Source organism: Astyanax mexicanus, chromosome 3 (assembly GCF_023375975.1).
Source record: "Astyanax mexicanus isolate ESR-SI-001 chromosome 3, AstMex3_surface, whole genome shotgun sequence".
Lineage (NCBI taxonomy): Eukaryota > Metazoa > Chordata > Actinopteri > Characiformes > Acestrorhamphidae > Astyanax > Astyanax mexicanus.
Window position 1 is genome coordinate 65,051,388 of NC_064410.1, and position 22,205 is coordinate 65,073,592.

The following is a 22,205-nucleotide window of genomic DNA, read 5'->3' on the forward strand; positions in this document are numbered from 1 at the left end:
GTTTAGATGTTTAGGTGTTTAGATGTTTAGATGTTTAGATGTTTAGGTGTTAAGATGTTTAGGTGTTAAGATGTTTAGATGTTTAGGTGTTTAGGTGTTTAGATGTTTAGATGTTTAGGTGTTTAGGTGTTTAGATGTTTAGATGTTTAGATGTTTAGGTGTTAAGATGTTTAGATGTTTAGGTGTTTAGGTGTTTAGATGTTTAGATGTTTAGATGTTTAGGTGTTAAGATGTTTAGGTGTTTAGGTGTTTAGATGTTTAGGTGTTTACATATTTAGGTGTTTAGGTGTTTAGATGTTTAGGTGTTTAGGTGTTTAGATATTTAGATGTTTAGATGTTTAGGTGTTTAGATGTTTAGGTGTTTATGTGTTTAGGTGTTTATATATTTAGATATTTAGATGTTTAGATATTTAGATGTTTAGATGTTTAGGTGTTTAGGTGTTTAGGTGTTTATATATTTAGATATTTAGATGTTTAGATGTTTAGGTGTTTAGACATTTAAACATTTAGATGTTTAGTTGTTTAGATGTTTAGATGTTTAGGTGTTTAGATATTTAGATATTTAGATGTTTAGATCTTTAGATGTTTAGGTGTTTAGATGTTTAGGTGTTTATATATTTAGATATTTAGATGTTTAGATGTTTAGACCTTTAGATGTTTAGGTGTTAAGGTGTTTAGGTGTTTCAGTTTTTAGATGTTTAAGTGTTTAGATGTTTAGATGTTTAGGTGTTTAGATATTTAGATGCTTAGGTGTTTAGATGTTTAGGTGTTAAGGTGTTTAGACCTTTAGATGTTTAGACCTTTAGATGTTTAGGTGTTTAGATGTTTAGATGTTTAGGTGTTTAGATGTTTAGGTGTTAAGGTGTTTAGGTGTTTAGATGTTTAGGTGTTTAGGTGTTTAGATGTTAAGGTGTTTAGACCTTTAGATGTTTAGACCTTTAGATGTTTAGGTGTTTAGATGTTTAGATGTTTAGGTGTTTAGATGTTTAGGTGTTTAGATGTTTAGGTGTTTAGGTGTTTAGATGTTTAGATGTTTAGATGTTTAGGTGTTAAGATGTTTAGTTGTTTAGATGTTTAGGTGTTTAGGTGTTTAGGTGTTTAGATGTTTAGGTGTTTAGATGTTTAGATGTTTAGGTGTTTAGGTGTTTAGATGTTTAGGTGTTTAGGTGTTTAGATGTTTAGATGTTTAGATGTTTAGGTGGGTCTTTAAAATATATCTCTTGAACCACAGACGCAGCTCCTCTCTGTAGAAGGTGGTGGATGGAAGTTTAATGGAGCTCTGAGATCTTTCTGTGTTGTGTTTAAAACACCACTACTCAAACTAAATTCTCCTTTTCTTATTCCTGTAATTACTGACTCCGGAGGTTTATTATCATATCATTATCATATTATTATCATATCATTATCATATTATTATCATATCATTATCATATTATTATCACATCATTATCATATTATTATCATATTATTATCATATTATTATCATATTATTATCATATTATTAGCGTTATTATAAAGGGAAGTTTTTAAACCTGACTCTTACACAGACTTACTGACTTACTGGAAAACACAAGTTCTGCCAAATTTGCCCAAAAACAGAACTGAATCATGGGGTTTATTTTTATTTAAAGGATCTGTATCTGTATCTGTTGTAATCATGCTAACTCTTATTCAGAGTCGAGCTGCTGAAGCCTCGAGCCGAGGCCAGTAATCTGATCTGCTCCAACAACACTGAAACTCTGCTTCTATTCTATTCTATAGAAATAAACCCAGAAATGCCCAACATGAGCCAACCAGAGTCAAAAGAGCAGTAGAGCCCAGAGCTATTAAATAAATTTAAACATTATTTTATTACCAAACTACTCACATTTCCATCAAATTACATTACCAGAGCTCAACTGAAGCTAATTCACTCCGGTTTAATACCCAAAGCTGCTGCCTAAGAGTCAGCCCGCACACTCCCGTCATCATTAAAATGAGATAAATAATATTTTTTTATAGTTAGAAGCTCTCAGGTGTGAATGGCGAATCATGGCTGTTAAATATGGTGTTTTTGGTTTAATGCTCTTATACTGGCCACTGGATATTTAACATGCCACCTCATGTTAAAGAACTCTCTAAGAATGTGAGAAACAGAAATGTTTATTTATATAAAGAACTAGTCTATAAAGATCTAATAGTCTATATAGTATATATGACTAAGATCATACAGCAGTTGGGATGAAAATAGGATAAAAGTTAAAGGAAAAACATTAAATAAATCATGGAGGACTGGAAGACGATCGTTAAGGCAGTGTTAAATAAGGATAACCATTTAGAATATTGAAACTTTGGGCACAATTTGTGCAAGTTCACTGGTGTACGAGGTGTACGATTTTTTATTGTAAATAGATTATAGATAAGATAATAATGTCTGTATGTTGAGTTATAAAAGAGAACAGTTAATCTATACTGATATACAAGCTCTAAATTATAATCACATTTTCATTTCTATAGTGTTTCCTATGAAAAAGATATAATAAATTATACAGCTCTGGAAGAGATCCCACTTAAAAATGATGAGTTTCTTTGATTTTAGCAAATTAAAAATCTCTGGAATATAATCAAGAGGAAGATGGATGATCACAAACCATCAAACCACCAAACTGAACTGCTTGAATTTTTACACCAGGAGTAAAGCAGCATAAAGATATCCAAAAGCAGTGTGTAAGACTGGTGGAGGAGAACATGATGCCAAAACGAAACCAGGTTTATTCCACCAAATATTGATTTCTGATCTCTTAAAACTTGAATTATGAATATTACCTTTTTTTTTTTTTTTTTTTGCATTATTTGAGGTCTGAAAGTTCTGCATCTTTTTTTGTTATTTCAGTCATTTCTCATTTTCTGTAAATAAATGCTCTAAATGAGAATATTTTTATTAGGAATTTGGGAGAAATGTTGTCTGTAGTTTATAGAATAAAACAACAATGTTCATTTTACTCAAACATAAACCTATAAATAGCAAAATCTGAGAAACTGATTCAGAAACTGAAGTGATCTCTTCATTTTTTACAGAGACGTATCAGTATTGGATGGAAAGTCCCTGAAAAGGATAATGCCCACTTTATTCTTAATTCAGTTACGGGGAAGTGAATTCTCAGTGGTTTGACTCACTGCTCTATTCAACAGGAAACAAAACACTGTAACCATGAGGACAAGACACGCCTTTATTATATTATATTAATGTGATTTATTTATGAATATACTCGGTTAATATCAAAATATCTTAAAAATAAAATAAAAACAGCCAGTTAGACATCCAGATCTCAGCTAACACAGACCTCACACACAGTATATATACTGTTAGATTCACTCATACACACGACTGTTAGAACAGGTAACGTGAGCAGCGGTGTGATTGGGTGTCGTCATAGTGAAGATATCACACCTGAAACATCAAAGACAAGATTAATAACACACCTATAACACACTCAGAACATCAGAACAGCAGCAGATACTGATTTATTTTGTAAGAGAGGATCGCACTACCTGGAAGTATATCCCAGTCAAACGTAAGAAACGTCTCTGAATTTAAACACCTGCAAAAACAAGTACAATTATATTAAAATAAAATAATATATATTATAATAAAATAGTTTATCTCTACTTCGATACATGTGAATTCAGACTCCGCCCCTTTTCCAGCTGCAGCCAATCAGTGCAGCATTACTAGGCAGAATGACTCAGCTAGGCAGCTGCACTCAGAGGGAGGGAACATAAACTGTACTGTTCAAACTGAGATCTTTGAGTTGAACCAACTTATAATAACTGAGTTTAGTCTGTTTTGTCATTAACAGCTTCTTTTCTATTGGCTTCTGTCACAATCTATTTGCATACTGGGCGTGTCCAACAGTTTCTGACAGACACTCACTATTATTGTGTAGTGATTCTACACTTCATGTGATTTAGTGTAAAGAACTTAAGGAACATGTTTTTTAAAGCCTTATAAGCGTACAGTGGTTAGTGTAAAGTGCACAGTTGTGATGCAGCTGGTGAAACTTCTCACAGTTATGTGTAAAGTAGTGGCAGTTTATTAAACCTACAACCCTGTGAACAAGAACACAGTGCTCCAACCACTAAAACCACGACTTCCTTTACAAACAAACGTGTGAAGCAGCTGAGAGAGACTGAAACAACTGCAATCATTACAGAACCAGCTACAGCTACAGCTAAAGCTAAAAGTCATTTTCCTCTAAAATATCTAAAAAGTCTTAAAGTACGCAACTTCCTGCAGTGCCTCAGTATTTGCTGTGTGAATTTCAGTAAAACAACGCAAAGAGACAGAGCAAATGCATCACAGTGACATCAGCAATGACATCACTTCCTTTAAACCTCTCTGGTTAAGGTCTGTTTGTGGTTGGCTAGCATTAGTTAGCTCTGGATCTGCAGTGTTACTGTGTGGAAATCAGATTAGCGCTCTGTAAGTTCCTCTCTCAGAGCGACTTCCTCTCAGACAGAGCTCACACTGCGGCTCTCGCTTTACCCACCAGCAGATCTGATCTACACCTCTCTACAGCTGCACAACACACAACAACACACAACACTTACAGTTTCAGGAAAAAGTGTGTGAACTCTTTGGGATTATACTTGGATTTCTGCATAAATTGGTGATTAAATGTTCTGATCTTCATCTAAATCACAACAAAAGACAAACACAGTCTGCTTAAAGTAAAACCACACAAAATAAATATATTAAATTATGTGTTTGCATGATTTTATGAAACACAGCATGTTAATATTCACAGTGAGAGGAAATAAAAGTATGTGAATCTTTGGATTTAATAACTGGTTGATCCTCTTTTAGCAGCAAAAACCTCAACCAATGGTTTCCTGTAGCTGCAGATCAGACCTGCAGAACGGTCAGGAGGAATTCTGGATCATTCCTCTTCACTAAACTGTTTCAGTTCAGCTATAATATTATGGGATATCTGGTGTGAATCTCTCTCTTGAGCTCATGATGCCGCAGCATCTCAGTTGGGTTCAGGAGGTCAGGACTCTCCAGAAGGAGGATTTATTTATTTTCTTCTGTTGAAGTCGTTCGGATGTTGATTTATTTCTATGTTTTGGGTCGTTGTTCTGTTGCATCATCCGTCCTCTGTTGAGCTTCAGTTGGAGGACAGATGGTCTTCAGTTTTCCTGATATCTATAAAATGTCTTGGTAAACTTGGGAATTAATTTTTCCGCTGATGACGGCAAAATCCGTTCAGACCCTGAGACAGCAAAGCAAAGCAGCCCCAAACCATGATGACCCCTCCACCATGTTTCACAGTTGGGAAGAGGTTTTGATGATGGTGTGCTGTGCCTTTTTTTTCCACACATAGTGTTGTGTGTTTTCCTTCCAAACAACTCAATTTCAGTTTCATCTGTCCACAGTATATTTAGTCAGTACTGCTGTTGAACATCCAGGTGCTCTTTTGCAAACTTCAAACGTGCAGCAAAAAATGTTTTTTTGGACAGCAGTGTCTTCCTCCGTGGTGTCCTCCCATCAACTCCATTCATGTTTAATGTTTTTCTTATGTCCCAGAGATTTCTGTATTCAGTCTTCAGCTGACACTCTAGGATTCTTCCTCACCTCATTGATCATTCTGCGCTGTGCTCTTACAGTCATCTTTACAGGACTTTACCACGCCTAGAGAGTAGCAGCAACAGTGCTGAACTTTCTCCATTTGTGGAGATCGTCTGTCTTACTGTGGACACATGAACATCAAGGCTTTTAGAGACACTTTTGAGATTTGTAACCCTTTCCAGCTTCATGCTTTAAGTCAACAGTTCTTCAATGTAGGTCTTCTGAGAGCTTGATATTTTTTGCGAGGCATGATTCACATCAAGCAATGCTTCTTAAGAAGATGCTTCTTAAGTGTTGATGTTTTTTATAGAGCAGGGCAGCTTTTACCAACACATCCAATCACATCTCATCACATCCTGCTTCAGTTAGCTCTAAGAAAAGTAATTAGTCTAGAGTTCCAAATACTTTTCCTCCCCTCACTGTGAATGTTAACATTTTGTGTTTAATAAAAGCATGCAAACATATAATTATTTGTGTGGTTTTAGTTTAATCAGACTGTGTTTGTCTATTGTTGTGACTTACTGTAGATGAAGATCAGAACATACTTAATCACCAATTTATGCAGAAATCCAAGTATAATCCCAAAGAGTTCACATATTTTCTTGCAACTGTATCATAAAAACACTTAAAATATATTAGAATTTAAGGAAATTAACAGTCCATGGTATTACATCGATGCACTGGTTAAACAATGTGGAGTATGTTTACACAATCACGAGTACAGTCGTGCAGCAGCTGGAGTCTGAGAGAGAGAGAGTACAGTAGATCATGCTGCTTCTCCATCAGCAGCCGGAGTCTGAGAGAGAGTCTCTCTGGGTGGGTACAGTAGGTGATACTCTCCTAGTGATGCTGCCTAATGATACACTGATTGGTTGCAGTTGAAAAAGAGGCGGAGTCTAATTTCACATGTATGAGAGGAGGTGTACTTGTAGTAAGAACGTAGTATAAATGAGTTCTACTCTGATCAGAGCTGGATTATACCTGTCGCTCTGTCTCAGTGTCTCACCTTTGGATTTGGTCTTGATGGTGAAGGTCTTGCTTGCTTTTCCCAGCAGGTTGGAGGCGGTACAGGTGTATGTACCTGAGGATGGCGCTGTGAGGACGGGCTGGTTCTCATCACTAAACTCTTCCAGGTTTGGAGAACTCCAGCTGTATGAAGGAGGCGGATTTCCTCCTGCTGAACAATTCAGCACGACACCCTCCCCTCCAACCAGCTCCACCACCTCCTGCTCCGGACTGAACGGGTCGGGGGGGTCTGATATATAAATCAAACAAACAAACAAAATTATTACACACAAATTAAACATAATATTAGGACCACCTCCCTGTTTCATCTATTTTATCCATCTTATCAGCTCCACTTATCATATTTTTCACTCTGTAGTTCTATAATAATTCCAGACTGTAGTTCTGTATCTGTTTCTCTATATACTTTATAAACAATGGCCGTAGAAATAAAGATTTGTGCTTGATTGGTGTTTTTATGAGTATTTTTATAAGGTAAGGAGATTTTATTATAATTAAATAAACAAACAAAAAAACAAACCAAAACAAACGTGAGACTAGGAGAACAGATGGGCAGGATAAATAAGTAAAAAAAACAAGGAACTAAAACAAGACTAAATAAACAAAACAGGAAGAGGAAATAAGAACAAGAATTAAACAAGGAAATAAACAAGTGAAACAAGGAAAGCAAACTCGGGATACACAAACAACAGAGGTTAATGCAATGACTGACAAAGACACACTTAAACACAGGACTATATATACAGAGGGAAAACACACACGAAACTATGAACAACTGGGCAGGTAACGAGGGGGGCGGAGTAACAAATGAGACAAGAGGAGAGTGCACATGAATGGAAAAGTACAGGGAGAACACTGGGAGATAAGGAAATTACACCTTTATTAAAACAGGTTTTTATTTTTAAAAAAGAGTTAACACATACAGTCATGGTTGAAAGGATGTCTCCCAGATAATTACTGCAGTTACATGTGTTGTTAGACATATTTATTTATGTTTATACAGCTTAGTAAAAATGAAGAGAGCACTACAGTTTCTGAATCAGTTTCTCTGATTTTGCTATTTATAGGTTTATGTTTGAGTAAAATGAACATTGTTGTTTTATTCTATAAACTACAGACAACATTTCTCCCAAATTACAAATAAAAATATTCTCATTTAGAGCATTTATTTACAGAAAATGAGAAATGGCTGAAATAACAAAAAAGATGCAGAACTTTCAGACCTCAAATAATGCAAAGAAAACAAGTTCATATTCATAAAGTTTTAAGAGTTCAGAAATAATCAATATTTGGTGGAATAACCCTGATTTTTAATCACAGTTTTTTTCATGCATCTTGGCATCATGTCATCCTCCACCAGTCTTACACACTGCTTTTGGATAACTTTATGCTGCTTTACTCCTGGTGTAAAAATTCAAGCAATTCAGTTTGGTGGTTTGATGGTTTGTGATCATCCATCTTCCTCTTGATTATATTCCAGAGGTTTTTAATTTGGTAACATTTTTTCCTGAGCTGTATATGGTCTCTGGCACTGCATGACATAATTGTGGAAACACTCTGTAATGAACGTATCCAGCTACTTTAAATGAACAGAATGGTACTGATTGCTGAAACAGATGTGTAAATGCACACACACAGCTTGATCTAGTTCTATAAAACAGGACTAAAATATGGAGCAGATCGTGATCTCTAAACGTGATTGGCTGTTACTCACAGTGAACAGTGATGGTGATTGGTTGGGACTTCACTCTGGGTGGAGGTTGAGGTCCTTCAGGTCCCAGTTCTAGCGCCGCCTCGCACCGGTACGGCGCTCCGTCCTCCGCCCGGCCGGGGTTGATCAGCAGGGTGGAGGACACCTGGACGGGGGTGGTGGGAGACAGCTCAGAGAAGGTGTGGTTATACACCTCCACCTGTCCGCGGTACCAGCGCAGCGTCAGGTACTGCACCGGCGCCACGTTCTGCACCTCACACAGCAGCTGGTACTCCCGGCCCTCCACCACCGCACCGGTGTGATTCACCAGACTGATGGAGATGCTGTCCGGAGTCTCTGCAGGAGGAACAGATAACAGATACCAATCATCAAGGTTCCTAGGGTTCTAAACATGATTAAGCTCTATGTATCTCTTGATCCTAGTCTACAAACTAGCTTTGGATATCTTAAGTAACTTTGAAGCACTGCTGTAAGTCGCTCTGGATAAGGGCGTCTGCTACATACCATAAATGTAAAAATGTAAATGATACAGGGGTAAGAAAAAGTGGACAAATATAATCTATAATCTTAAATAACCTTAAATAACCTTAAATAATAACATAATAAAAGATATTAACGGCCATTCATGTCCTCAGTGAGAAGAACTGTAAAAATCTCAATAGTGCAAGGAAGTGAGAAAAAAAGTATGTAAACCCTTAAAAAGGTTAATGACCTCAAAAAAAGCTAACTACAGACAGGTGTTAGCATAGCTGGAGTCTTTCTAGTTCGGAGAAGTGGACTAGAGCTGATTAGACTGATTAAAAACACTAAACCACACTGTGAACCCGTACGATTTCTTTAATTCAAATTTGTTCTTCATAAAATCTGTTCTACATAAAATTGTATGTTTTTTTTTATTTTTCCTATTTTCTCCCCAATTTTACACGGCCAATTACCCAACCCACTAGCACACGCCTCCTCCGATACATGTGAAGTCAGACTCTGCCTCTTTTTGAGCTGCTGCTGTTGCAGTAGATGTAGCATTGCCGAGCAGCATCACAGCGCTAACGCTCAGAGGAAAGCGCAGCGACTCGGTTCTGATACATCAGCTCACAGACGCAGAACTGAGCTTCTGATCGTAGTGACAGTACTTTAGCCCTTAGCAAGACAATGCTAAACCACATGCTGCACACATTACAAGGGCATGGCTGTTGTGAGGGGTGTTGAGGGGTGAGAGGGTGGATGTACTGTAAGTGCAGGTATAACAATTTACACAGACAAAGACAAGACTAAATGTAAAAACTACACTGATTTAGCAATACTATAAAACAAGAAATAACATACAAAAAGAACGAGAACAAGCAAGGACACTGATAGGACAACAGAGCACACAATAAAACAAAGGGACACTGAAACTAAGGGGCACTATATACACAGGGAGATTGTGTCCCAACTTTTTTTAAAGTGTGTATCAGAGCTGAAATCAATATTATATTGAAGATATTGGTATCAGATCCGTGGTGTTGTAGGAATTGACTGTACTGTAGAGAACCAGGTTGAGCAATATGTGCAGCCCCTGTCTGTCCCAGCTGGTTCGCATTGGACTGATTGAGAATCCGGCTGGGACCAAAGACCTTGCCTCAGCTTTCCCTCAAGAGAGACACTTTCCTAAACTACTGGGTCACGGTTGTTTTTCGAACTACCAGGTCACGGTGGCCACGCCCCTATCCCCAGGGGCACCATCAATGCTTTACCATCCCAACTTTTTCTTAAGGGTTAGAAATCGATATCATATTGTTGATATTGTTATCAGATCAGTGGTGTTGTAAGTATTGAACATACTGTAGAGAACCAGGTTGAGCAGTACAAGCAGCCCCTGTCTGTCCCAGCTGGCTCACATTGGACTGATTGAGCAGTCATCAATGCTTTACTATCGCAACTTTAGTTAGAAATTTATATGTTACTGTAGATATTGGCATCAGATCTGTGGTGTTGAAGGTGTTGAAGTGTTGAAGTGTTGAACGTACTGTACAGAACCAGGTTGAGTTTCTCTTCACACTGTCTGGGTGCGGTGAAGAAAACTCCGTAACAGATCGGCTCCTCAATCCAGTCGATCAGACTGTCCACCTGCCACTGGACGCTGGTGTCCCGCTGAGTGTGGGACGCCCCGATGGCCGACTCCCATCCCAGCACTCGCACCGGCCTGGAGGCCACACAGCTGACCGTCACCGGCTCCCCAAACGCCACCACCACCCTCGCCGGCGTTATCTCCAGAGAACAGCTATCACTCCAGACTGAGGAGACATCTATTATCATTATTATCATAATTACTATTATTTACATCTATATACAGAACCAATCAAAAGCTTGGACAGAAAACCTACATAGTGAAGTGACCTATCAGATTATGAAGGAACACATAGTGAATCATGTAGTAACTTAAAAACAGTGTTAAACAAACTAAAATACTCTGTGAAGTATTTAGATGCTCCTAGGTTGGTCCTGATGAGAGCCAGTTCCATCATCATAATATTGTTGATGGTCTTTGCGGTGACTGCACTCAAGGATATTTTCAAAGTTCTTGAAATTCTTTTATTCTTGACTGGTTCTAATTTTTTTCTTATTTTTTTTCTTTATTTAGTTGAGTAGTTGTTTCTTCTCATAACCTGGATTCGAACATTAATCAAATATTCACTATTCACTGTATACCTGTAACTCTACCTCTTCACTACTTTACTTTAACTGATGCTCTCAAACACTTTATTAAGAGACAAGAAATTCAAGTAATTAACTCTTGATGAGTTCAGCACAGCTGTTAACTGAAAGAGATGTGCAAAACTGAAAGAATCTAAAATATAAAACATATTCTGGTTTGTTTAACACTTTTTTCTTAATTAAATCCTTCCACACATTTTTCTTCATAGTTTAGATGAGTTTAGTATTTATCTTCATTACAGAACATTTTATATAAAAAAATAATAAAATAAAATTTGTCCAAACTTTTGACTGGTACTGTGTGTACACATATTTATTCATTATTCATTTGTGAACAAGCATGACCCCTCCTTATCCTCACGCAGAATTAGGTGGATACTCCGTTAACAGAGGTGGTAAATCCGCTCCAGGATTGTGTTCCAGCTGTGTGTACTGAGGCCTATAGCTGAGCTGTAGCACATTAACCCAGCCAGTCACAACAAAACCCTGCAGCGGATTTTACACTTTCTGCACCTGGATTCGCCTGAATATTCTCTCTGAAGTTATTCTACAGTGTTTTTACACACTGTATTCTCTTCTGTATTTAATCCGTATTTAATTTCACACTGCAGTTACAACTTTACTACATCCTGTCATCATGTTATGTTATGTTAGTATTCATCCAGCTGGAAATGTTATGTGGGAACATTCTAATAACATTCTAGTAACATCCTTAGAACTGTCAATAAATCAAGTTTTTTTGGATGTTTTTAAAGTTTAGTGTTTATTTAATGTTTTTTTAAATGTTCTGCTATTGTCACTGCAACTTACACCAGCCTTTTTTTAATGTAATATTTAACGTTTCTGTAATGTTTGTATTAGTCTATCTGGGAACGTTTGTGAGAAACATTCTAATAACATTCTAATAATATTCTTAGAATTTTCAATCTGTCAAGTTTTTTGGATGTTTTTAGAGTTCAGTATTTAACGTTTTTAAACATTTTGGTAACGTCAATGCAACATTTTTGACAATGTTTTTATTTTATGTTAGTATTTGTCGAGTTAGAAATGTTAATAACGTTTCATTTTAATAACGTTTTAGTAACACTCTTAGAACTTTCAATCTGTCAAGGTTTTTGGATGTTTTTAGAGTTTAGTGTTTATTTAACATTTTTAAACATTTTGGTAACATTACTGAAACTTCACTTCTGTCAATGTTTTAATGTTACTAGTTTTTGTAATATTAGTATTCGTCTTGCTGAAAATGACATTTGAGAAACATTTTAGTAGCGTTTTAATAACATTCTTAGAACTTTTTAATCTGTAAATTCTTTGGATGTTATTAGAGTTTAACATTTTTAAATGTTTTGTAATGTCGATACATAACTTTTGACAATGTTTTTGTTTTATGTTAGTATTTGTCGAGTTTGGAATCTTATGAGAGAAACATTCTAATCCCATTCTTAAAACATTTAGTCTGACAGGTTTTGGGGATTTTTTTTTATTTAGAGTTTATTTACCACGTTTTCAAATGTTCTGGTAACATCACTGCAACGTGACTTTAGTTTTAGTAATCTTACTGATTTTAACATTTACATAATGTTAGTATTCATCTAGCTGGGAACATTGTTTTTACATATATTTAAGTAACCTTGTGATACAAACTATTATTACATCACATTTTCAGAATGTTACAGGCTGACTGCTGTGCACAGATTCTGGTATATTTTACAATACAGAGTTTCCACACAAAAATTCGTTACAGAAGTATACAGAATTTCAATTGGTGATTTTCCATTGAAGGCTAAACTAATTAAGTTAATCCAGCACCAGGCTTAATGCCTGAGCCTGCAGGCTCCACATGACTCTACACAGTCTATTATCTCAGAAATCACATCCAGACTGATGAACTCAGGCCTGTTGATCAGTTTTAAAGGATTTAAAGACAGAACTCCGCTAATCTTCTGCACTAAAAGCTTGTGGACGGTGGAGAGACGTACCTGTGTGCAGGGCGATCAGCAGCAGGACGTATCTCAGCGAGTTCTGCATCATTTTTAAGGTGGTGTTGATATGGAATAAAGTCCTGGCGGAGAGGCGAGAGGGATTCCGGCCGGGTTCTGCCTGGCAACCCTAAAACTGAGCCGAGGCTACGAACAAAAGCCCTGCTTTGCATCGCCGCTCTTGTCCTCGCCATAGTTGGACTGAAAGGGATGACGGGGGACCAGAAAGGACTTGGGGCCCCAGAACAGCGAAGCCTCTCTCCCCCGAGAACAATCCCGGCTGCCCCCCTCCTGCCCACCTCCCCTGACGTCACGCCGGATACACGGCCAGACCGGCAGGTCCTGAATCCTAATCAGGACAATTGTGAGTCCGGACCGAGGTTCTGCAGGGGTTCCTGAATTCCCACACAGGACAGGTCCACCCGGCTTCACTCTGCAATAACATCCAGTTTAAGATTATTAAAGAAAACACACATCTAATAAATCTACAGTTACAGTAGATACAGAATCACCAGCACTGTAATCTGTTGTACCCATACTGCTCTGTAATTAATCTACAGTTACAGTAGATACAGAATCACCAGCACTGTAATCTGTTGTACCCATACTGCTCTGTAATTAATCTACAGTTACAGTAGATACAGAATCACCAGCATCATAATCTGTTGCACCCGTACTGCTCTGTAATTAATCTACAGTTACAGTAGATACAGAATCACCAGCACTGTAATCTGTTGTACCCGTACTGCTCTGTAATTAATCTACAGTTACAGTAGATACAGAATCACCAGCACTGTAATCTGTTGTTCCCGTACTGCTCTGTAATTAATCTACAGTTACAGTAGATACAGAATCACCAGCACCGTAATCTGTTGCACCCGTACTGCTCTGTAATTAATCTACAGTTACAGTAGATACAGAATCACCAGCACCGTAATCTGTTGTACCCATACTGCTCTGTAATTAATCTACAGTTACAGTAGATACAGAATCACCAGCATCATAATCTGTTGCACCCGTACTGCTCTGTAATTAATCTACAGTTACAGTAGATACAGAATCACCAGCACCGTAATCTGTTGTACCCATACTGCTCTGTAATTAATCTACAGTTACAGTAGATACAGAATCACCAGCACTGTAATCTGTTGTACCCATACTGCTCTGTAATTAATCTACAGTTACAGTAGATACAGAATCACCAGCATCATAATCTGTTGCACCCGTACTGCTCTGTAATTAATCTACAGTTACAGTAGATACAGAATCACCAGCACCGTAATCTGTTGTACCCATACTGCTCTGTAATTAATCTACAGTTACAGTAGATACAGAATCACCAGCACCGTAATCTGTTGTACCCGTACTGCTCTGTAATTAATCTACAGTTACAGTAGATACAGAATCACCAGCACTGTAATCTGTTGTACCCGTACTGCTCTGTAATTAATCTACAGTTACAGTAGATACAGAATCACCAGCACTGTAATCTGTTGTACCCGTACTGCTCTGTAATTAATCTACAGTTACAGTAGATACAGAATCACCAGCACCGTAATCTGTTGTACCCGTACTGCTCTGTAATTAATCTACAGTTACAGTAGATACAGAATCACCAGCACCGTAATCTGTTGTACCCGTACTGCTCTGTAATTAATCTACAGTTACAGTAGATACAGAATCACCAGCACTGTAATCTGTTGTACCCATACTGCTCTGTAATTAATCTACAGTTACAGTAGATACAGAATCACCATCACTGTAATCTGTTGCACCCATACTGCTCTGTAATTAATCTACAGTTACAGTAGATACAGAATCACCAGCATCATAATCTGTTGCACCCGTACTGCTCTGTAATTAATCTACAGTTACAGTAGATACAGAATCACCAGCACCGTAATCTGTTGTACCCATACTGCTCTGTAATTAATCTACAGTTACAGTAGATACAGAATCACCAGCACCGTAATCTGTTGTACCCGTACTGCTCTGTAATTAATCTACAGTTACAGTAGATACAGAATCACCAGCACTGTAATCTGTTGTACCCGTACTGCTCTGTAATTAATCTACAGTTACAGTAGATACAGAATCACCAGCACTGTAATCTGTTGTACCCGTACTGCTCTGTAATTAATCTACAGTTACAGTAGATACAGAATCACCAGCACTGTAATCTGTTGTACCCGTACTGCTCTGTAATTAATCTACAGTTACAGTAGATACAGAATCACCAGCACCGTAATCTGTTGTACCCGTACTGCTCTGTAATTAATCTACAGTTACAGTAGATACAGAATCACCAGCACTGTAATCTGTTGTACCCATACTGCTCTGTAATTAATCTACAGTTACAGTAGATACAGAATCACCATCACTGTAATCTGTTGCACCCATACTGCTCTGTAATTAATCTACAGTTACAGTAGATACAGAATCACCAGCATCATAATCTGTTGCACCCGTACTGCTCTGTAATTAATCTACAGTTACAGTAGATACAGAATCACCAGCACCGTAATCTGTTGTACCCATACTGCTCTGTAATTAATCTACAGTTACAGTAGATACAGAATCACCAGCACCGTAATCTGTTGTACCCGTACTGCTCTGTAATTAATCTACAGTTACAGTAGATACAGAATCACCAGCACTGTAATCTGTTGTACCCGTACTGCTCTGTAATTAATCTACAGTTACAGTAGATACAGAATCACCAGCACTGTAATCTGTTGTACCCGTACTGCTCTGTAATTAATCTACAGTTACAGTAGATACAGAATCACCAGCACTGTAATCTGTTGTACCCGTACTGCTCTGTAATTAATCTACAGTTACAGTAGATACAGAATCACCAGCACCGTAATCTGTTGTACCCGTACTGCTCTGTAATTAATCTACAGTTACAGTAGATACAGAATCACCAGCACTGTAATCTGTTGTACCCGTACTGCTCTGTAATTAATCTACAGTTACAGTAGATACAGAATCACCAGCACTGTAATCTGTTGTACCCATACTGCTCTGTAATTAATCTACAGTTACAGTAGATACAGAATCACCAGCACCGTAATCTGTTGTACCCGTACTGCTCTGTAATTAATCTACAGTTACAGTAGATACAGAATCACCAGCACTGTAATCTGTTGTACCCATACTGCTCTGTAATTAATCTACAGTTACAGTAGATACAGAATCACCAGCACTGTAATCTGTTGTACCCGTACTGCTCTGTAATTAATCTACAGAACTTCTGTAGAACTTCAGACTGAACTTCACGAGATAAGAAGACGAGTCTTGCTGCTGATTCTGTATCAGTTACAGGGTTCTGATAACTCGCAGTGGAAGACCAGCCTAAGATGAAACCTTGTATCTCCCACCCCTCGGACGCACTGCATCAAGAACTGTCATCCAACAACAGCTGATAGAACCACATAAACAAGAGATTAAATTGTGATAAATATGATTCTGTACTGTTACGCTTAGTTTACTATTTTAGTACTTCATGCAAAACTTATATACTCCTCAGTATAGCTGTAATGCTTACTGTGTGCAATATTCATCTCACTACATGTACTGTGATCCACTCATCACCATTTGTGCAATATGTTTAATGTGCAATATTTTCTCACCTTTTTGTGTAGAATTTATTTGATATTTAGTCACTGTTACTCTTTGTGCAATAAAACTGGTCACACCCTACCATAATCATATCTATATGCACTAGATGTATATGTATATTTTCCTACACTATATATAATTTTTTAAGTTTCTTTATATATTTCCTGTTTTTGTATACATAGTTTTATTATTTTGTTTATATATTTTCCTGACCTGTTTCTCTGTCCTTTCCTCTGTGCTGCTGGAAAAGGAAAAGGGGATGTGGTTATATATTTTATATATTTACTTCATAACTGTCCAGCACAGCTGAGTGATGTTATTCTGAAATGTTCCTTAAATAATAATAGAAACATAGCAACCCGCCCACGTACTGGCCGGAGTTCCTGATTGGGTGGTTTGAACAGCAGTGATGTGCTGGATCAGTTACAGCAGATTTAATGCATCACAGCTGCTGCAGTACTGCGTGAACACAGTCGCATTACAGTCGCCACAGCAGGAAGTGCAGTAATACACTAATTTACACTAGAGTATACGCCTTTATACAGATTTATATGTCTGTAAACGTCTGTAACAGTGCTGATAGTGAATCGGTGTACAGTGGATTAATGGCGCTGGTTTATAGTTCAGGGACGCTGGGCAGTGGCGCTGGGTTTCAGGCCGGTGGTTCCTGTATGCAGGGGATTATGGGAGCTGGCAGGGCGCCGGGGAAAAGGCCTCAGAGGAGTGGAGGTTGCTATGCACCAAAACTCGCTGCTAAAACAGCCTGAGCTTCTTGTTTGGCAGGATCGCTTCAATCCACGTTCCTCATCAACGGTTAACAAAGAAGACATGGAAAAAAAAACACCACCGAAAACCTTCAAAAAACTCACAAAACACCCAAAAACTACTAAACTCCAAAAAACTCAGAACCCACAAAAACCTCAAAACACCACCAAAAATCTTTAAAAAATAAAAAAACACCAAAAACTACTAAACTTCAAAAAACTCTGAACCCACAAAAAAACACAAAACACCACAAAAAACTACAGAACACAAAAAAACTAAAAACACCAAAACCACCAATCACACCAAAAACACCAAACACCAACACCATTAAAAACCATAAAAAAACACCAAGCACAGCAAAAAACACCAAACACCACCAAAAACACCCAACCACTGAAACACCACTGAAGAAAACACCCAAAAACCAACACCACTAAATACCACCAAACACCACTGAAAACACCAAACAAACCAAAAGCCACCAAAAAAACATAAAAAACACCAGAAAACTCAAGACCCACCAAAAACCACCAATCACACAAAAAGCCACCAAAAAACACAAAAAAATCTCAAAAACCACCACTCAATCCAAAAGCCACTAAACACCACCAAGAGCTACTGAAGAAAAAACAAAAACCCAACACCACTAAAGACCATAAAAATGTACCAAAAGCCATGAAATACCACCAAACGCCAAACACCAATAAAAGCTATGTAACCACCAAACACCAAAGAAGTGCAAAAACACCCAAACTCCACTTCAGAATTAAGCTAAATTAAGTTAAAACAATCTCCATTTTACATAAAGAGAAAAACAGACTGTAAGATTCACACTGAGCTGCTGCAGAGCGATACAGGACGAGACGAGACGGGGGACGAGAAGGGGGCGGTGGAGACGAGACGCTGGAGCATGTCTATGAGAAATCCAGATGTTTTTTCCAGTTCAGGCAGATGTAAACAGAGCGAATGATCTGCTGTTTAAACCTCACAGTGTTGTCCTTCTGTTGTAGAGCTTATAACCATGGATACATAATAAACAATAAACCCGGGGATTATCTCCAACTGTACACGACTACTAACACATCTAATAACACCTCTAATAACAACGTATAACACCTCTAATAACAACTCTAATAACACGTCTAATAATTCCTCTAATAACAACTTATAACACCTCTAATATCACCTCTAATAACAACTTATAACACCTTTAATAACACCTCTAATAACACCTCTAAAAACACCTCTAATAACACGTCTAATAACACATCTAATAACAAATCTAATAACACCTCTAATAACAACGTATAACACCTCTAATAACAACTCTAATAACACGTCTAATAATTCCTCTAATAACAACTTATAACACCTCTAATATCACCTCTAATAACAACTTATAACACCTTTAATAACACCTCTAATAACACCTCTAAAAACACCTCTAATAACACGTCTAATAACACATCTAATAACAAATCTAATAACACCTCTAACAACACGTCTAATAACACATCTAATAACACCTCTAATAACACGTCTAACAACACGTCTAATAACACCTCTAACAACACCTCTAACAACACGTCTAATAACACGTCTAATAACACGTCTAACAACACATCTAATAACACATCTAATAACATGTCTAATAACACCTCTAATAACACCTCTAACAACACGTCTAACAACACGTCTAATAACACCTCTAACAACACCTCTAACAACACGTCTAATAACACGTCTAATAACACGTCTAACAACACATCTAATAACACATCTAATAACACCTCTAACAACACGTCTAATAACACGTCTAATAACACGTCTAACAACACATCTAATAACACATCTAAGAACACGTCTAATAACACCTCTAACAACACCTCTAACAACACCTCTAACAACACGTCTAATAACACGTCTAATAACACATCTAATAACATGTCTAATAACACCTCTAAAAACACGTCTAATAACACCTCTAAAAACACGTCTAATAACACCTCTAAAAACACGTCTAATAACACGTCTAATAACATGTCTAATAACACTCTAATAACATGTCTAATAACACCTCTAAAAACACGTCTAATAACACCTCTAATAACACCTCTAATAACACGTCTAATAACATGTCTAATAACACTCTAATAACACCTCTAACAACACCTCTAATAACACCTCTAATAACACATCTAATAACATGTCTAATAACACCTCTAAAAACACGTCTAATAACACCTCTAATAACACCTCTAATAACACGTCTAATAACACATCTAATAACATGTCTAATAACACTCTAATAACATGTCTAATAACACTCTAATAACACCTCTAATAACACCTCTAATAACACCTCTAATAACACATCTAATAACATGTCTAATAACATGTCTAATAACAACTTATAACACCTCTAACAACACGTCTAATAACACATCTAACAACACCTCTAATAACACCTCTAATAACACATCTAATAACATGTCTAATAACATGTCTAATAACAACTTATAACACCTCTAACAACACGTCTAATAACACCTCTAATAACACTCTAATAACACCTCTAATAACACATCAGTAACAGCACAGTACACTTAGCTCTTAGTCTGTTATTTCTCAGGCTGATGGTAAGAATTCACTCACACTCTGCAGGATTAATGTATTTAATATTTTATTAGAACTCAATCAAAACCAATTCTTAGGAACTCGGCAGCATTTAGCATCCAAAAAAAAACAGACAAACTTATCTCATCTTATTTTACAAAAGGCTGATGGTCAATAGCTTATTTTTATTTTTGGTTTTGTTCACAACACTCTTCTTGTTTCACTCAGTCCTGTTACTGTAACACATAACCCATTACAAAACACCTGGAACATTCTACGACAGGAAGTCACATGTACAACAGGAAGTGACATCAGCTGGAATGAGTTCCAGTAACAGGAGTGAATTTTTCATCATAAATATCAATTATTTGAAGATACAGTCAATCCTGTCGTTAAAATAAAGACTTTCTTGAGAGAAAATCGAAGGAATTCATGGACTTGCTTTTAAACATGCTTTTAAAAAAACAAAAAAGCATTAATTTAAGCTGTTTTCACTTAAAAAAAATAAGTAGAGCTGTCTAAGATTGAGCAGAACATTGCATTGTTGAATAGTTAAATATATGTGTGTTATTAGATTCAGAATTGAAAAAAGATCAAATAGAAGTGACACCCATTCGGTGGAATAACCCAGATACAGTAAGAGTTGAGTTCATGGGAAATCCAGTCATCAGTCTGATCACAGATCTTCTGAATAGAGGGAGATTAGTCCGAGTCTGGGCTTGAGCTCTGAATAAAAGCTTCATACCTGCAGAGAATCTGAACAAGCTGAGACAGGCTACAGGAATCCCCTCAGAAACGAGAGAATAGAGCTGCAGACAATCAGAATCAGAATCAGACGCTCTACTGAAGGAGTATTAAACTCAGACAGTGTGCAGAAAATAAGGCAGTTTGTGTTTTAAACAGAATATTTACCAATAAAAGCACAATAAAAATTAGAGCTGCACCAGATACCGTTATATATCTGTACCGTTATTACAATGTAAGCATGCACAATATCACATTTACAAACTAAATTAAATTATACACTAAACAAACCTTTATTATTTCCCTAATGACATTTATTTTCCTCCAATTGATTACTGAAATTATATATACTAAAAAATCAGTTCATAATCTGATTACTGCAGTTTTCTGATCGTTCAAGTAATCATGTAAACAGCATACTGAGATTTCTTAGATCAGAGTAAAGTGTATAAATCTGATTAATAATCTGATAAAGAGAGCTGCATTCAATTTGAGTTTAATAATCAGATTAATCAGTGCGTGTATACTCTTAACCGGAGTATTCTCCGACTTCTCAGAGTAAGATGTGTTTTTCAAATCTACAGACCTACCTACCTACCTAGCTACTAAGCAAACACATTAGTGCCCATTCCATCAGTACAACTCAGGCTTTTCATTAAAACCACTTGTTGTATGAGTATATGACTTATCTTAGCTGCCCAACTCACAAAAGTGTGCCCTTTACACCAGTAGAGAACACACAAACTGCTTATCAGTTAGCTGGGTAGCTAAGCTATATTAAGACAACAGTCTAGATGGGATTTTAGCAAACCAAGAACATAGAGCACCCTGCAAAACACACATAATACACATTACAGCTTTCGACTGGTGAAATGGGCACTAATCGGTTAGTTGAGTAGCTAAGCTATGGTAAGATAACAGTCTAGATGGGATTTTAGCGAACCAAGAAAAGAGAGAGCACCCTGCAAAAACATATAATACACATTATAGCGCAATAATATTGTATGTAAACTCATTTTTTAATATTGCAATGAGTACACAAACATACAAAGAAAACATATTGTAATGTCATTTTTTCCAGTATCGTGTAGATCTACTGAAAACCTTTGGTTGAGTTTCATTAAGTGCACATTCCCCCCTCGTTCCCTGAAGAACATTCCATGATAACAAGATAATAAAGTCCGTAAAGACGGTAAAGTTCCCCCCTGCTGAGGACGGGTCTCTGAATCCTGCTGGTCCTGATGTGTCCTGATGTGTCCTGACAGTTATGGTCAGAGTGTCTCTCTGCAGGATCTTCAGACGACTGGTAGTGAGCTCATCCTCTTTTTAACCAAATATCCTACAACCAGCGCCCCTGCCACGACCAGTCCCACCCCCAGAATAGCCCAGAACGTAGTGCGGTCCTGCAGTCCTGCAGAAAACAGCAGTGTTACAACAT

At 37.2% G+C, this 22,205-nt stretch overlaps 1 protein-coding gene and 1 long non-coding RNA gene across 2 annotated transcripts in view; one reads left to right on the forward strand and one right to left on the reverse strand.

The window, feature by feature from the left end:
- The first annotated feature begins 618 nt into the window (after positions 1 to 618).
- On the forward strand, positions 619 to 1,031 carry LOC125799290 (uncharacterized). Its single transcript, XR_007438154.1, has 3 exons — positions 619 to 662; positions 839 to 870; positions 927 to 1,031. It is a non-coding gene; the product is annotated as an uncharacterized LOC125799290 (long non-coding RNA).
- Positions 1,032 to 3,195: 2,164 nt separating this feature from the next.
- si:ch211-66e2.5 (hemicentin-2) overlaps positions 3,196 to 22,205 on the reverse strand; it is a 44,669-nt gene continuing 25,659 nt past the window's right edge. Inside the window, exons 5-11 of the mRNA XM_049475931.1 lie at positions 22,066 to 22,178; positions 13,019 to 13,148; positions 10,352 to 10,630; positions 8,349 to 8,681; positions 6,615 to 6,863; positions 3,532 to 3,581; positions 3,196 to 3,430 (exon numbers count right to left, since the gene is read on the reverse strand). Of these exons, the coding sequence (XP_049331888.1) occupies positions 3,574 to 3,581; positions 6,615 to 6,863; positions 8,349 to 8,681; positions 10,352 to 10,630; positions 13,019 to 13,148; positions 22,066 to 22,178 (1,112 nt within the window). The 3' untranslated portion in view covers positions 3,196 to 3,430; positions 3,532 to 3,573. The remainder of the gene's footprint in view (positions 3,431 to 3,531; positions 3,582 to 6,614; positions 6,864 to 8,348; positions 8,682 to 10,351; positions 10,631 to 13,018; positions 13,149 to 22,065; positions 22,179 to 22,205) is intronic.